This window comes from Pseudorasbora parva, chromosome 23 (genome assembly GCF_024679245.1).
Source record: "Pseudorasbora parva isolate DD20220531a chromosome 23, ASM2467924v1, whole genome shotgun sequence".
Lineage (NCBI taxonomy): Eukaryota > Metazoa > Chordata > Actinopteri > Cypriniformes > Gobionidae > Pseudorasbora > Pseudorasbora parva.
The window spans coordinates 11,311,984-11,330,205 of NC_090194.1; the positions used below are offsets into that span (position 1 = coordinate 11,311,984).

The window sequence follows — 18,222 nt, forward strand, 5'->3', positions numbered from 1 at the left end:
TGAAAATGTGCCCAAGATCAGCAGTAGAGGACAACCTTACCAAAACTGCCTCCAGAGCCACCTGTTTGAGTCAGATGATGGTGTTAACTGTTCTGAATGCTATGCAGACAGCCATGGCTTAGCAGTCAGCCACATGGATCAAAGCAGCCAGAGATCAGAGCCTCTGAATGTCAGTGTCTGTTGGTGCTCTTGTCATGGTTGGGGAAAGTGGCATGTACACGTTTGTTCATCTGAATGTTTGTACTCAGTGTGTTTGTGGGTGTTTTCAGCATCATTTGGGGATTTCCTTAGGAAGTGTGCATGGCTGAGGTTCTAGCTGTTAGTCTAATGTGTCCCTGTGCTCAGATAAAGATCAGAATTGAACCGTTCTCCTCTCCCAACCCCCAACTGTGTCATGGCTAATTTCCTTGCTAGTAGATAACACTGCCTTTCTTAGAGCTGTCCTTTGTTAAAAAGAGAAAACTTCTTTGTATATTACTCTAATTCATTATCAGTAGGCTACTACATGCTAAGACAAACATCAGATTTTTTTTATTTTGCTTATATTTAGGATTGAGGATCTGAAGGAACGCCTCCTATTAACATTTGGTGTGTAATTTGTCCCACCCCTTTCTCTGACAGACATGCAGTTTAGCCCAACCCTAACCTTATTTTTTAAGACTTGCATTAATGCAGGAATCCAAGCAATACCTAGCAACCACCCAGAACACCCTAACAACCACCCAGAGCATCCCAACTACCGCAAAGCAATGTGCTAACAAACACTTATCTTAACAAACATAGGAACACGATTATAACACTGAGCAGCTAGCACCACTCACATGTTCTTTGAATATGCAAAAATGGTAGTTTATTTTTGTTTATATAATGTTTAATTAATATGTATCATCCAGGCAAAAAGAATGTTTTGGTTTGGTACCCCTCAAGCTGTGTTGTTGACATCCTGTCTATGTGGCGTTGAACTGTCTGCTAGCATTCCTTTCCAGGAAGAATCCTTTCTTTCCCAATGCCTCGCAGCCTGAGAGACTGCCACAAATGTATCACCACACAGACCTGAACAATGGTCCAAAAGAGAGTCAGGATCATGAAAGTTGTAAATATACTTAGAAAAGCACACAGTAAGCCACCCACACAGAAAGCTTCTCATTTATATGGAGCTCAGTATGAGTCACAAGCAGAATGAGCTGTGCAGGCAGGGATTTTATGAAAAATAGTGATATAGTGGAGTGGATTGTGTTGGATTTGGGCTCGCCCAGTTAGAAATAGGGGATTGTTGGAAGGGAACAAAATAATACAATTGATTTTTTTTGCAAAACCTTTTCACATCACTTTTTTGCAAGTTAATCTATTCTCTTGTCTGTTGTGTTTGTTTGCTGGACTAGTAATGATTACTTCCCTAATGGGACTGCAGGTGGCCCAGTGCAACAAAACTGGGCAGTCCTCCCAGATTGGGGACTGATCACACACACACACACACACACACACACACACACACACACACACACACACACACACACACACACACACACACACACACACACACACACACACACACACACACACACACACACACACACACACACACACACACACACACACACACACACACACACACACACACACACACACACACACACACACACACACACACACAATTAACAATTCTCCCCTTTTAGCTCAGGCCCATGACCGTTATGCTCTTGTGAATGTAAAAAGGATAGTGCACCCAAACATTTAAATGTTGTTCTAAACCTGCATGTCTTTCTCTCTTCATGCGGAATACAAAAGAAGACATTTTAAGGAACTGAACTGGTCACGTTTTTCCATTCAATTACAATTATTTGGTTTTAAGAAGTCATGTTGGAATTTATTTTATTATTCTCTTAAAATCTTTCAAACCCTCACACAAAGCTATCACATAACTCCAAGACTTAGAAAATAGCGTATGGGTCATCCGGTCTGCTTTTTTGACACTTTTATGTTGCATGTGTCTATCCTGAAAACTTGAAAGCCTAATAGCATAATGCGTCTTTTGTTTTCCACGGAAGAATTAAAGTCATGTGGGTTTGGACCAACATGAGTAATTTTCCATTTTTGGGACTATTCCTTTTACCTGGAAAGCTCTTCAGTGTGACCTCACACAAGTGCATATGAGCACATAAAACCACCAAAACAGACACATACACAGTCAGAAAAAAAGGTACATTTCTGTCACTGGGGCGGTACCCTAAGGTACAAAACCGAAAAGGTACTAATATGTACCTTTAAGGTTCTACTATGTACCTTAAAGGTACTAATTTGCACTCTTAAACTACTGATATGTACCTTTTAAGGTACTAATATGTATCTTTTAGGGGTGAGTAAGGTACAAAGATGTACCTTTTCACTTTTGTACCTTAGGGTACCACCCCAGTGACAGCACTGTACCTTTTTTTCTGAGAGTGTATGATAAACAACAATTCATAGAAAGTATTGGTGTCACAGCTATACATGGTTATTAATTAATGAGGACATTATGTGCTCAATTCAGTTTCGTTTCACCCATGACTAAAGCTCTAAGCCACATGTCCAAGATGTTTTATTAAATATTGATGCCATTTGATGATATGATGCATTTGTATGTTTTATACTGATCTGAGATCAGAATTATCCATCTGATTTAAATCAAGCTGAGCCAAATAACCATGGCAATGTGCTTTTGTCGACATAGTACAGATTTAAGAACTTTTCTGTGACTAACCACAGTTTTTCTTCGTTTTCCATCAGTTCGGACTCAGAGGGCCAATTTGACACACCTGAAGCTGAGACACCTGTCCATCGGCCATATAAAGAACCATCAGCACTGGATCATCCAATAACAGAGAGCACAGGTAAAAATAAAAAAAAGACCTCATAATAACATAGATACAGGCGGTAGATTTAGAGATGCCACAGAGCACCTGTCGCTGCATGTGCTTCTATTCCTCTCATGCAATGTAATGTTGCCATGGCAACAGGAGGAAAGTGTGTCTCTTAGTGGTTTTGTGCATGTGTGATCTTTTGGTATCACTTTTGTATGTCATATATTGTTGGTAGCATTTCTTGTAGTGTTGGGAACGGGGGTCAGTATAGTCCTATAAATTATACTTTACCTCATAAATCAGCTGGACTCATGAATATTAATTAGATAGCAATGTTACTACTTCTGATTTGCTGGAAGGAAAGTAAATAGACAAATATTTATCCTTGTTAAAAGATAGTTCTCCCCTTATGATTAAGTAATTTAAAGTTTTTAAGGAATGAATCTGACCAACACATAAGAGTACAATTCCAGTTCTTCCTTCTACTTAAAAACATGCCTTGTTTTCTTTAAATTTTCCTCTTAAAGACACGTGTACAAATTCAGGGGAGTGTACCATAGCACTAACTGAAAACAGCTGCACTTCCCCAGACTCTTTTTGAGGAATTTATCTGCCCATTAAAATCTCATAAACGCTCTAAAATGTGACTTGTCACTACCATTAAGCGTATACGCAAAAACATGTGTATGTTACTATTGTTTTGCACTTGAAATCTTAGTCTCTAGGTGTAGCTCTTATACGTTTTCCCTAAGTTTTCCACAGGGAGGAAGAAGTTTCTTTGTTTTGTGTTTCAAAGATTGAACAAATGTGATGCATTTTGACCTCAGCTTGAATCAAAACTGGGCAGACATTATTAGTTACTCAAATGGAGTGGAGGAGGTTTTGAGGTTGGAAAATAGAGGTTTGGGTAAAGAGAGGCCCCTGACCCAGCTTGGAATTCAGGAGTTTGGAATCGAACAAAAGTATCTGCTCCTCTCAGAGCACGTTTATCAACGGGCAAGGTCAAAAGCTCACAGCGAAGAACATCATGTGATTTAATTCTTTTCTCTAAATGCCACACACAGACACTCTAAAACACACTTTGTACTCATTGAAATTGTGCTAGACTTGCTAGTTCACTTTCACCATTTTCTAGTTTATCTCTTTCTTTTAGTGTATATTTGAAAATGTGGCTATTAAATATTTTTTTGGTGAGTTTTGAGAGAAAGTTGTCCTGACAAATGTAGAATGCTTTAGGCTAATAGAGGCAGCCTTTCCAAGCCTACGTGTCGTGGTTTGGATTGCTTGAGCAGTTTCCACTACAGTCGTCCTCATCCTCACAGCTATACTATCTATGCTAGGGACACATTTTGATGGCTAGCAGTGCATTAGCCAGAATTTGTGGTTATGTAAACAGAAGCTTTCTTGTGTCCTCTCCACCCCAGGTACTAAATCCTGCTGCACCTTCAATGTAAAGTCATACATAAACACAGTTGCTTGTTGACATCAGAGAACATAACTGAAAAAAACAAGCATTATTGACTGTTTGATTGCCTTTTCTACTTTATAACACGCTCAGACATGTACAGTGTCGTTTTTACGGCTCTTTTGTGCAGTATCTTCATGACCGGATTGACTAATGTGTTGTGACAGCATTACGCTTTTTTTGTTGTTGCTGTAGTTATATAATCAAAAAAGCTCTGAAATGTTTCTTAGCAGGGTTGAGATGAAGCGTTTGTGTTTTGAATGCATTACTCATGCTCACTGCCTGCTCTGTTTTGATGAAATAAACATTGTCGATGCATCACGCTTTCACCACAAAGAGGAAGCTCAAGTCACGGCCACTAGCGCTGGATGCATAACCAATCACAATTGTGCCTGATGATGATTCTCCTTCACTGGTGTTGCGTGTTCAAACGGCAACAGTTGCTTTCATAGCCCGAAAGCTTCTGTTTCTGCATTCAAGATAACTTCATCTGATGTACAAACCTACATTTCAGATACAACCTCCCCAATATAAATACATTTCAAGGGCTTAAATTGGCAAATAGTAAATTTGACAATCAGTGCATATTGTTTAAGAAAAAAAAGTCAGAACGTAGAATGACATGGTGTACCTCATATTTGCCAAAAGGGTCATCCATTTCTGAAATTAGCTTGCCTATAGGTGGATGTCGAGGAGGAGTCTTGACCTCTGGAAATGATGACAAATGCAGCTGCGGAGATTTAAAAACACTTAGATCAGCACTTTTAGTGTCCTCGATGGGAAGGACTGTCTGCCATCTCAGGACAACGTTGTACCAGATGTGTGGAAACAGACACAGAGTAAGAGATAGCTAGAACTTGGCGAAAGCAGTAGGAAGATTGGGCGTAGACATCGGAAAGGACTCATGGAAGGTCTGTGGGTGGAATATTGTCATTACAATTTTGAAGGCTGTAGTTATTTTATAAATGTAAGGCTAGTTCCCTAAAATGCTTGTTGGTAAAGCTCAAGTTCCTCTTTTTGGATGTCCAGTAGAAACCATTGTGTTGCAGTTTGCAGACATTACTAGCCTAAAAATTACATTTGTGTATGTGATTTTCATATGTTACCCTAGAACGGGTTAGTCAGGAGCAGTCTGTGGTTCATTAGTTAAGGCTTACGACTCAAACTTTTAACCTTTCAGGTAGTACCCTTGAGGCTTTACCACAACTGAATATCACTTGAATTGACTCAAACTCATGACATCAGAATGCTGGAGCTCTAACAGAATTCACAAATTCAACTCAGATACATTCTCCTGTTGGACATGTTCTTTCTTGCATGTAAATATTTTAAACAGATAACAGATAGTACTTCTCAAAGCTGTCTCTATTAGAGGAGGTCAGCACAGACTCATACATCTCATATATAAATAGACTGTCTCCTGTCTCTTAGCAACAGGCTGTTGCATCAAAACTCAGTGATGACTGCCAGCCAAACAAGGGGAATTGTTTCAAAAGGACTACTTTTAGAATATTGATACAATTTGACATGTAAATGATTTAAATGTGATTTGTTCAGCTGGTATCCTCTGGTTACAGTGGCTTGAAATGCAGGTTTTGAGGTAGTGTTTTTTGTTGTTTTTTGTTTTTTTGTATTATGGCACAGAAAGGCACAGAACCTGAATTTTTTTTTTACCAAGTGTGAAATGTTCCGGGATCAGCATCTTGGAACAACATTCCAATCAACCAATCAGATTTGAGGGCCAAGTTTAAAGTTTATGTCAAGTTTAGGCTTACAACCAGGGTTACGTGCTTCTACATCAGCATTATTTATCATCTGATTCATCATCTGATTTCAGGGATAACGTATGTGTAGGGTTAGGTTTAGGGGTAGGGTTATGTTAAGCATTATATTTTCGGACAGGAATGTTTTTTCCAGAATCAACAAAATATGATGTTGAACGAGAAAGTCCTGGCTCGCAGTCTCCGTTCTAATTCATTCAAGTTGTTCTATCGGGTTGAGGTCAGGACTCCAGGTGCAGGCCAGTCAAATTCCTCCACACCAAACTCGTTCATCCATGTCTTTATGGACCTTGCTTTGTGCACTGGCAGTCATGTTGAAACAGGAAGGGTCCATCCCCAAACTGTTCCCACAAATTTTGGAGCACGAAATTGTCCAAAATGACTTGATATGCTGAAGCATTAAGAGTTACAAGTTGAGGGGCCAAGCCCAACCCCTGAAAACCCCCACACCATAATCGCCCCTCCACCAAACTTTACACTCGGCACAATGCAGTCAGACAAGTACCGTTCTCCTGGCCACTGCCAAATCCAGACTCAGCCATCGGATTGCCAGAAAGAGAAGCGTGATTCGCCACTCTGAACACGCGGTGGCATGCTTTACATATGTCTTAGATGTAGCTGCTCAACCATGGAAACCCAATCCATGAAGCTCTCTATGCACTGTTCTTGAGCTAATCTGAAGGCCACACAAAGTTTGGAGGTCTGTAGCTATTGACTCTGCAGAACTGTCCGCCTTAGCATGCGTTGACCCCGCTCTGAGATTTTACATGGCTTACCAGTTTGTAGCTAAGTTGCCATTGTTCCTAATTGCTTCCACTTTGTTGTAATACCACTATCAGTTGATCGTGTAATGTTTAGTATAAGTTCACAAATTAACTTATTGCACAGGTGGTAACCACGGCACCACGCTTGAATGCACTGAGCTCCTGAGAGTGACCCATTCTTTCACAAATGTTTGTAGAAGCAGTCTGCATACCTAGGTGCTTGATTTTATACACTTTCAGCCATGGAAGTGATTGGAACACCTCAATTCAGTTATTTGAAAGGTTGTCCCAATACTTTTGGCAATATAGTGTATGTTGGCCCAGGAACACTTCTAACGCTACAAAATCAGGACATGCCACATAGGCCAAGTCTTCTTTTCAGTACATCCGAAATGGGTGTGCTGAAACATCTAGCCCACTATTATGCCTGATTGTTGCTTGAAGTTGTGCTATTTGTGCCTGTTGGAGACAGGGAAAAGAGGACTATTGTTGAACTCTTTGCATCCTGAGTAAAGCATTTCCTGTCTTTTCTCTTGTAAGGAAGTCTGGTCTTCAAATATCCTCCATAGGTTGAACAATAGAGCATACTGTATGTGCTCTAAGAACACATGAAAGGAAAAGTTTGAACGAATTATGATATATGGGGAACATATTGCATTATTCTGTAACACATTATTGCATATTTCAAAATAATAATTCTACAAATTATATAGACCCTGATTTAAAAAAATTATGAACCTCTTTTACTCTCAACAGGTTTCCCAGAAGATTATGTGAATCAGTTGACCTCCATCACAACCAAAGCCCAGAACCTGACCCTGGATGAGCGCTTTCCTGAGGATGCACCTGCCCCGGTCGTGCAGCAGAGCAGTGTGGATCCCAGCTCAACCGTGAAATCCAGGAACCAGCTTTCCTCTGCTGACATGGATGTGGACCAGGCAGATCCTGCTGAATCAGTTCCAACCGATGATGCCAACATCTGCAATGGGCACATTGAAGAACCATCCTATAAACCACAGACTAAGTCCCTCAAGTCTAGACCTCCTTCTCTCAAGGTGAAGGCCCCTCTGAATGGCATAGACCCCAATGAAGTGGACGACAATCCTCCGATACTTCCGAAGGGGAGCTACAGATTTGACCCTGATCAGTCTGACAACACCATGAATACATTCGCAACTGGGGGGACCAAACTGCAGAACCCTCCATCTGCCAATGCCACTACTAAATCAGAATTGACGGAGGAAATGCCTGCACAGCCAGTAATGTTAGAGTTTGGACTTGATGATGCCGAAGCCAAGAGACCTCCACCCAAGTTTGGAAAGAAGACAAGCAGCAAGCTGACTACTCCAAAAAAACACAGACCGAAAACTACAGAAACAGCAGCTCTACCACCAGAAACTTCATCAGAACAAGACCAACCACCAGCTGAGAATGTGACTCCAATAAACGTTGATGATATTCCTATTCCTAAAAAATCCTATAACTTTGACCCAAGTCAGTGGGATGATCCCAACTTTGATCCTTTTGGTGGTAACCGTAAACTTGGCAACTCACCAACACTCCCTAAAGGATCATACAGTTTTGACCCTGATCATTTTGATGACTCTATTGATCCTTTTAAGTCATCAAAGTCCGTAGGTGGAAGTGACACAATTAAACCAACGACCGAGAAACTAATGGACAAAAACCAACCAGACGAAACTTTGGAGCAGCGGAAACCAGCAGAACAGTCTCAGAAGAAAAACAAAGACAGGATCATCACGTGAGTGGCAGTTATGCTAAACAGTGAAAAAGTATGTTGTGTGTTGCATCAGTGGCTTTCTGTTGCGTCTTTTAGTAAACAGGAGTGACTTTCACCCACTAAGCATTATAAACACATCAGTCACCCTAGTTTTCACATTTGTGTTTATTGATGGTATGCTACCCTTCCTTTTCAACATCTCAGTTGTTGTCTAATCATGCATCCTTCATGTGGCACAATCCTACTTTATAGTTTACAGTCGTAAAGTTTATGGTAGTTTTGTTTACACTGTCCCAGTGTATACCCGCTTTCCATTAAACTACGGCATCCCCTTGACAAACTAACTCCTATTTGTTTGTGAAAGTCAGGACGCTTAAACGCACTCCTACTTGTTTTCTTCATGCTTCTATCTCACCTTCTAATGTCTTATGGCATGTCCCCTCTCAACATCCCCTCCTCTCTGTGTCTGCTTCCTCTCTCCCTCCCTCCTTCCCACCCTCCCCCACCCTTCCTCTGTCAAACTGTCCTCAGGACCACTGAGCAAGTGCGGTTTCTCTGTTTTCTATTGTAAGTATCCTCTCCTGCCCTCCTTTCCTGTACTTTCAATGTTATCTCTTCTGTCCCATCGCATATCATGAGCGCTGTTCAAGGCTGCCTTCTGGCTCCAAATCATGTGCGATGCCAGTCCTCCAAACAAACTAGGGCAGAAGGTGTACTTTATTTATTGTATTGTATTCTGACTGTCCAGGCAGACAGTATTGATTTAGTCCATGGGCATTTTGTAATGATTTTCAGTTTTGATCCTCTCATGGTGCTCAATATACAGTTGAAATATCAGGCAAACTGTATGTATGCAGGCTCTGTTTTAAATAATCTAAACAGTTTTTTTTTTGTAGTATACAATGATTATCCCACTTTTCTGGGTGGTTAACCAATGAGCTGTTTAATAGATGCCAATACCAAGAAAACAGGTTGAATGGCCAATGTAATGTTAATGTGTATAGGCTATATAGGATATAATGCATTAATATGACTGGAGTTTTTAATTTGACGTTATTGTGCATCATTGCATGTTTATCTGAAAAGTTTTTTTGGAAAAAATGAAAAACTAAATATTGAATGACCTTTTAAGTATTACAAGTTGTCTAGAAATGTGCTAAAACGTAAGTCGGTTCCCTCAAAAATGTTTTAAAGAATAAAATGTGCATTATGCATTAACAAAATATTTAATTGAGAGCAAAATATCACCAATGTTGTTGATTAATCAGCCTGTATATTGGTCTGTCTGATACTATCTGTATTACTGCAACTATCAATACAGTATACTTTGAAGAGGGACGTCAAGTAAAATGTTTATTTGTGACCTGCTGATGCTTTCAATATTCCTTTTCGCAGGAACTCATGTAAAGTAAAGAAGTATGATAATCAATCCCTAGTTCTGGATGTCTGCAATCAGGTAGGATTTCAGAACTGATTAGAGTATGCATCTTGTTTTGTGTGGGCATGCGTGAATCTTTGTATTTTGTGTATCTGTGCATATTATATATGTGTGTGCTTTTGTGAGTACACATTAATATGAAAGCATACGCAATATTCTATATACAAAGGAGCCTCTAGATTTGCTGTTTTGTCTTGGACTTATAGTGTTAGCTGCAGTGACTCAGCAAACATCCTGCTTCATGTTCCCTCACAGTCTCTCCCTTTCTCCCATTAACCCACTCTGAACAAACCCTCCTCTTGAAATACAGTATCTCTATATTATTGCTCTCACTGAACCAGGACACTAGTGTGCATCATTGCGTGTGTGTGTGTGTGTGTGTGTGTGTGTCTATGTGTGCGTGTGGACCATGCAAACTGAAACAGGATGCAGTTCCCAAAACAGGCCACTCCGTCTAAGCTTTTGTCCCAGAGAGTTTAAGAGCTTTATGTGGAGAACAGAGTCTGAGGGGCTGTCACACATTTTGTAGACTGCTCAAATATTTTGGATGTTTAAAGCTGAATTACAGTGCTATTTTGTATAACCATTACATGTGTCAAGTCTATATGATTAACATTATTACCTGCTTTCTCATTTACAGGAGAAAGACGTAGAGGAGGATCCTGCGTCTAAACTACCTCACCGGGTCCATCACGCCACAGATGAGGAGAAGTTAGCCTCCACTGTCATGGGCCAGAAGGACGGGACAGAGGAGATTGACTGCACCAAAACAACCTCCTGTACCAAGACTGCAGATGGTGAGGGAACAGTTGTGGGCTTGTTACTGCACATTCTGTTCTACTTGTAGTACTGCAGTATTTATTCTTAGATAATAAATCAATAATCATTAGAGACTGGGTCAATCTATCACTAATGAGGTTTAACAAGCCAGACCTCTGTTAGGTCGGACAGTTTGGGGTCATTCATTGTATGGGAAACAGACTTACTTGTTCAGCTTGCCTGAACTCTTGTCTCTCTCTCTCTCTCTCTCTCTCTCTCTCTCTCTCTCTCTCTCTCTCTCTCTCTCTCTCTCTCTCTCTCTCTCTCTCTCTCTCTCTCTCTCTCTCTCTCTCTCTCTCAGTCGGCATATTAATTTGCCCAGTAAACAAAACAGTTGCAGACAATCCTATTGTTCCCATTACATTTTAAATGAAGTATTTTGACTATTTTGAGCCCACCAGAGAGCAGCAGCCTGGCAAGATTATGGTTTCTCGTAGGTGATGAAGTTGATCAGTAGGTCCTTTCACAGATGTTAAAAAATATATCCATGGTTACCTAGTTTAAAAATAATGTAAATTATTTGAACGAAAATGTGCATTTATCTGCCTTAGAAACTACATTTATATTTTGCTACTGACGTCGTGTCTATTGCGGCAAGCAAATAACCAATGCGATCATAGCATGGCCTTTGCACGATCCAATCAAATCGCACAGGATACTATTAAGACCCGTCCTACAATAGTTTTACCATAATTACAAACGCTGCAAATGCCATTTAGTGCTGTCTCTATAGATATTGCCTGCACAAAGTAAGAGCTTGCTTTCAGTTTCTTCTTTCTCTTTCATTAAAATGTGTTGCGTTGATACTGGATAGCCTACCTTTAAATTAGAAGAAAGAAGTGAACGCAGCACTCGCATTTGATCTGAATGCAAGTGACACCATTCGCTAGTAGCCTGTGCTGCCCTCTAATGGCTGCTTTTTGAATTATTGCAAATCTTAACCCTCTACTGCATAGCGTTGCCCTCAGGCAACATAAAGTTTTCTTAAGCCCCATTTCCAGTACATGTTTCTTTAAATGTTTGCAACCAATCAAAATGGTCAAACAATTATTATAGAACAGTCCAATAAGGTATTGGAGTCTTTATCAAGCATCATTTGAAGGCGTGACTTCCTTTTCTGACACGTGGTCACAGGAGCACATGGTGTGAGAAGAAGGTGAGATTATTTGCTTTAGTAATCTTATTTAACATGACATGAACTGTAAATAAAAAATATATATGTGTGCATGAAGTTATAGAGAAGCATATTGTCAGGTTTTATTCACTTTTTTTTATTTAGCATGTTCAAAAATTCAGTTTTTCTTTTTGTTGCCTCAGGGCAACGTTGCGCGTTAAGGGGTACTTTTCAAGGAGGTCTTTGCTGACAATGTGTTTGAATGTTATCCCATATCATTGCATGTCTTTGCGCACACTATAATAAAAAATAATAATAATTTAATTGTACAGGGATAGTTTTAAGTGCAATATCATGTTAATGACAAACATGACTTTCTTGAAGGCCGCACTTTGACCCCTCGTAGCTCCGAGCGAGGATTTCGTACACACATATATTGCACGAAATTTGAAGGGGCTGATAGGATCTCTCAGGACACACATCTTAAAGGGGTGTAAGTTGTACCCCTGGGGTGCTAGAGCTCCCCAAAAACCGAAAAAAAGCCCCATAGACTTATAATTGGGCGGTTGTCCCATCAAACGCATGCGTTTCTCCTACACTGGTAAATCCCATTTGAATTATACATATCTCTGCTTCACAGACTCACAGAGACAAGGGGGTGGGCTCAATCTACTCAGACAACCAATCACTATCTCAGGATCATTGTGATGCTATTAAGCCACGCCCTAGCAACCGTTTAGAGCTCCCTAGCAACCGATCCCATAGACTTCCATTGAAAGAGATCAAAGTTATATCTCTGGATAGGAGTGCCATAGAAACATGGGGATGGGTTTGTTTGACTCAGGGCATCAACAGCCAATCACAAATCACCTTCAACACCTCCTAGCCACGCCCTAGCAACCACTATCGAGCACCCTAACAACCCAAACCCACAGTGTATATCTTCACATCTGAATGTCATAGACACACGGGGGTTGGTTTATATCATTCATACTGGCAAGGAGCTTTTGGCCTATCATTATGGGATGCTACCAAGCCACTCCATAGCAACCAAACAGAGTACCCTAGCAACTGTTTAGCAAAACCTATATCTCTGCATTAGTACATCATAGACACATGGGGGTTGGTTTATATCATTCATACTGACAAGGAGCTTTTGGGGTCATTATAGGATGGTGCCAAGCCACTCCATAGCAACCATTTACAGTACCTTAGCAACCGTACAAACACATAAAGAAGCCATATCTCAGCCCCACAACATCGTACAGACATGTTGCTTGGCTTTTTTGCATCACAAATGCCACAGGGCCCCGAGTTTTGCCACGGCAAGCACCACTCACAATTTCTTCAGGAATTGTACTTTCTAGTACCATTCAAGTGGCCAAATGCCATAATGAAATATTTGAAACACATTTTGCATTTAAAAGAGTACCAGTTCCCTCTTAATTTTCTTAATAAATGTTGATACAATATTATATTTTTCTCTGTGATTTACTACCTATACTGCATAACGTTGCCCTGGGGCAACAAAATAAAATCTGCCAAGGGGGGGTTGGTTTTTTAAAAATATATATATTTTGTTAATCTATTATCTTAAATCATCCAGAAAATAAGATTTTTTATTTTTTTTTATTGCATAAACATAATTCATGCATTAGAGGGTTAATATTTAAGCCTAGAAAGGCTATTATAAACGATCTAAATACCTTTTACTGTTTGATATTTTCAAATATATATATTTTTTGTCCACGGGCAAAGTAATTGTAATTATTTAATTATTTTTGCAATAATAAAATCCTAGGAAATGGATTGAATATAGGCTCATCAAATCTATAATCTGCCTTTCTTTTTAATCAGATCTGCCAGTAGGCATAACAGACCAGATTGATGAGAAGGATTTCTCCTCTTCGGTAAGTTCTGATTGATTAGTAGCTATGGCATTCCTTTAAAGTCTGTATTTCTACCTTCAACACACACTACTAGCAGAGGTGCCATATCCTGTATCCGCCTGACAGAGATTCATAATTATAAACCCATTAAGGCGATTAGTGATGTCCACAAGACTTAATCTGTTCAAGGGCAAGATAATAACTGGGTCAGAGGAAAGAGTGTAGTCATTGTTTCATCTCACAGAAAAATGTGGTGTTATGTATGTTGCCAAAGAACATGTGGTATAATAAATACATTTCAAAATTAAATAGTGCCTAAAGCTTTTCTGTGATGTTCTGCAGAGTGATAGTCTGTGTAAGAGTTACTCTCTGAGCTCTTCTGAGAGTGAGACCATAGCGAAGTCGAGTCCCGGGCTGGATTCAATCCCTCTCAGTGAGATAGATAAAGCGGCAGTGCTCACGCTGATCAGAGAAGAGGTAACACTCAAACACATGATCCAGATAGCCCAGATATACTGTCCTGAAATCAGTCTGTTACAGTATGCAGTGCATGTAAACACATTAAATGAATAAATTCCTATAAAGAACTGTATTAAATAATGAGTATTTTACTTTTTTTACTAATTTATTTTTTGCTATTAAATTAGTTATAAAAATGTCATAAATGTAGTTTTAAATTTGATTGTGTTGACTGTGGACAACATTTTTGTACCTGTAGATAATTGCCAAAGAGATTGAAGCCAATGAGTGGAAGAGGAAATATGAGGAGGGTAAACTGGAGGTCGTTGAAATGAGGTACATCCTATCTAGAAGCCTTCCCAGAATGCACCAATTTTAATCCCCCACACTGTACAGTCCGGACAATTAAATATTCTAACATTATTTACTGATTTCACTTTAGGAAAATAGTGGATGAGTATGAGAAAACAGTAGCTCAAATGATTGGTGAGTGATCTCAAAACTGTGGCATTGTGAATACAAAGTGTCTGCATATTTCTGCAACGCAGTGCAATCTTTGTCTGTCTGGAAATTTCGCCAATACAGAAGACGAGCAGCAAAAGAACATCGGATCTCAGAAAAGTGTCCAACAGATAACCATGGAAAGAGATCAAGCCCTCGCCGACCTTAACTCGGTGGAACGCTCGCTGTCTGACCTGTTCAGACGTTACGAAAACTTGAAGATCGTCGTTGAGGGCTTTAAGAAGGTACGATGTCTTCTTTAATGTCCACAATTCTGAATATATTATAAAAGATCCATCTGGATATATATAGATGATTCTGCTGGTCTCTTCTCAGAATGAGGAAGTGCTAAAGAAGTGCGCTCAGGACTACCTCACACGCGTGAGGCAGGAGGAACAGCGTTATCAGACCCTCAAAATCCACGCAGAGGAGAAACTTGACAAGTAAGAACCAAGTAATAAAATAAGTCAGTTTTACCTTTTATCCAATGTATTTTGCACAATTGAATGATCTGCGTTCGTTTTTGTAGAGCAAATGAGGAAATAGCTCAGGTGCGAACCAAGGCCAACGCAGAGAGCGTGGCGCTGAACGCCAGCCTGAGGAAAGAGCAGATGAAGGTGGATTCCCTAGAGCGGGCACTCGAACAGAAGGTAAACTTTCACACATTCAACACATGCTGCAACATCAAATCAAGATGTTACAATTCTTTTTCTTTTCTTTTTACCAAGAAAACCTTATTTAAAAGTCACATTGTTATTTCCAGAATCAAGAGATTGAAGAGCTCACTAAAATTTGTGATGAGCTCATAGCAAAATTGGGAACAACGGACTAAAAGGAAGGAGAAGCTTACCCTTTCTGACCCAAACCCACCCTGACCAAGAACGCCTCCCATTGGATCTCAAATTTCTTTTTTGCTCCCCATTTTGGAAAGGAGTCACTTTTCCATGGTTCTGGCTCAGGCACTGGAAGAAACAACACGATATGAGATGAAGAATCAAATAAAACATTCCCAAATGTTTTTTTACAGATTCAAAAAAATGCTGACGTTGGACTTCCACCTATACTTTGGTAGTATAAAATGTTTCATTGGTGTGAGAGTCTTGAAGAAAGTGTGGAAACCACCCACATATCTCATTCTGAAGACTGCTTGAGACTTTCTGCTGGCTGTTATGGCAGCTGTGTGTTTGGGAGAGACTCTGGGTGTGTGTTCGGGTGTTCGTGGAAAGCAACGGACATCGGATGAGGGTCATTGGCCTTGTTCATAGTTTACATGATTGCACTGCTGCTATTTGTAACGGAGGGAGCAAATCATATTATTTACACATTTTTTAGTTATGTTTCTTGGATTGGATAATTCTGTAATCTGTATAATTATTTGGTTATATATTAGTGATCATGATACAAATGTAAAGGAATTATGGGTTCAGTACAAATTAAGACCAATTGATATCACTGGTGGTTACCGCATTAATTTTCTCTTTTTTTCTTTAAAAAAAAGCAAAAATGTGGGTTTACAGTGAGGCACTTAAAAGGAAAGTGAATGTTAAACGTTACATTATTGTAAAATGTATTATATTTAATAATTAACATTATTATATTTAACAGTATAGCCACAAGACGAAACAATATTGGTGTTAATATGATTTTCGTGTGAAAAAATCACTTAGATAAAGGCAATAAATTGTACTACTTTGTTACCATCCACAAAGCCTAAAACCCGACAAAAATATGATTTAAACTAGTGCTAGCCTGACGTTGTCATACTCAATTCTAGCCAGAATATGAGTCTGAAACTGCTCCATTGGGCTGTAAATATGGGGCGTGTTTCAACCAAACCAGGAAAGACCTCAATTGGATAGACCTACAACCAATCAGAGCAATGGAGCGACGCATAACGTTAGTAGTCAAATGTCAACAGTACTCAACTGCATTGTGTTGCCAAGTTTGCGGTTTGCCCGAGGCTTGTTTTCAATGTGGAAGCGTTTAGGGCTACTGTAGAAACATGGCGGCGCAAAATGGTGACTTCACTGTAAGGTGACCTGAGGTGTATGTAGATAGAAATGACTCATTCTAAGGTAATAAAAACGTAATGGTTCATTATGTAAGGTTATACACCAATCAAAACATAGTTATGTTTATTATATTGCATTTCTGTCAATAGATCCTTATATATACTACACACTGCACCTGTAATAGGTACTTTTATCAAATTGGCCCCATTCTCTTCCATTTAAGTCCCTCACTGTAATCTCTGTGAAAAAAAAGGATGAATTCAAATTACATTTTGTGGTACTCGACACAAATGCTGTCGAGTTTAACTTGTATTGAACTCGGAATATTGTTTTACAGAGTAGCTTTTAGTATATTCAAAACTTCTGTTGTTAAGTGTTTGTAGACAGTCGTAGTTCCATAAATTGTTTTTCTCACTCTTTGGGTGTTTATAGGTGCCAAATTATCATAATTTATTATATTAAGCAAGCTCTGGTTTTACCAGATGTTCTGATGGCTTTTTTCTAGCCTCGAGGTCATCCGATCAAATGCTTGCTTTGCAAAATGTAACGGCACAAAAGCAAACCTAACTAAAAGCACTTAAACTTTTTTTTTGGTTTCAAAGTCTGCATGAATTACAGTGAATATCACAAGTTTACTCTCAAAAGTTATGCCTGTGTACTGAATCCATTTCAAAACATTCAGTTAGGTCACGAGAATTGACAATCTTTTGCCCGACTTGCTGTGCCTAATGCAGAAGTGATGCTTTGTATTGGCTGTTGTTGTTTGTTAGTTTTTTTACCCACAATTCCTCTGTGCTATCTTATGCAATATTTCAGCTCAGAATATACAACTGCCAAATGAAACCGCTATCCGTGTGCCAAACATTAACGGGTCATGTGGAGAAATCGAGCCTGTAAATTGTCATGACATTGTTTCGAGCGTGTTGGTGTTCTTTACAGTACTCACTGACCTGTGTATATTTTTATGAGAAGTTCGTTTATTGTGTTATTAATGTTTGTAAAGTGGAAGAGAGAGTTGCACAGAAATCCCGTTGACTAATATATATTTTGTGCATAAATGCATTCCCAAAATAAAGAAATAATTAGCTTGATGGCACTGTTTTTTTATTTTTTTTTATTTTGTTATTACAGCAAAGATGCATTTTGCAGTCATAGTATTGGTATCTACATCTTTACAGAAATTATTTTCAGGTTGTGAGTGTGTTGCATAGCTAATCTCTTCTTAAGAGGGATATCGGGTGACAGGGTTGTCTGGGTATTATACTGTATGCACTTACAAAGAGATTGTCCTTATGTTGAAGACCGATAAACTGCAGTGAATTCAATCAAAACAGAGTTGTGCTACAAATAACACCCAATAAATGCAATGCTTCAAATCACTGAAATGTACAGTACACAA

The 18,222-nt window shown here is 39.3% G+C and overlaps 1 protein-coding gene across 3 annotated transcripts in view; it reads left to right on the forward strand.

Annotated features, from left to right (window-relative positions):
- Window positions 1-17,914, forward strand: part of tacc1 (transforming, acidic coiled-coil containing protein 1) — a 28,420-nt gene extending 10,506 nt beyond the window's left edge. For 2 of the 3 annotated variants that reach the window (XM_067434041.1, XM_067434039.1), the window contains exons 2-14: window positions 2,767-2,870; window positions 7,607-8,612; window positions 9,123-9,158; window positions 9,987-10,047; window positions 10,670-10,826; window positions 13,820-13,872; window positions 14,194-14,328; window positions 14,570-14,646; window positions 14,753-14,796; window positions 14,896-15,056; window positions 15,148-15,254; window positions 15,341-15,461; window positions 15,575-17,914. In XM_067434041.1, coding sequence (XP_067290142.1) covers window positions 2,767-2,870; window positions 7,607-8,612; window positions 9,123-9,158; window positions 9,987-10,047; window positions 10,670-10,826; window positions 13,820-13,872; window positions 14,194-14,328; window positions 14,570-14,646; window positions 14,753-14,796; window positions 14,896-15,056; window positions 15,148-15,254; window positions 15,341-15,461; window positions 15,575-15,643 — 2,131 coding nt within the window. In that variant the 3' untranslated portion in view covers window positions 15,644-17,914. The remainder of the gene's footprint in view (window positions 1-2,766; window positions 2,871-7,606; window positions 8,613-9,122; window positions 9,159-9,986; window positions 10,048-10,669; window positions 10,827-13,819; window positions 13,873-14,193; window positions 14,329-14,569; window positions 14,647-14,752; window positions 14,797-14,895; window positions 15,057-15,147; window positions 15,255-15,340; window positions 15,462-15,574) is intronic. The other variant, XM_067434040.1, reaches the window with a different exon arrangement.
- The last annotated feature ends 308 nt before the right edge of the window (window positions 17,915-18,222 follow it).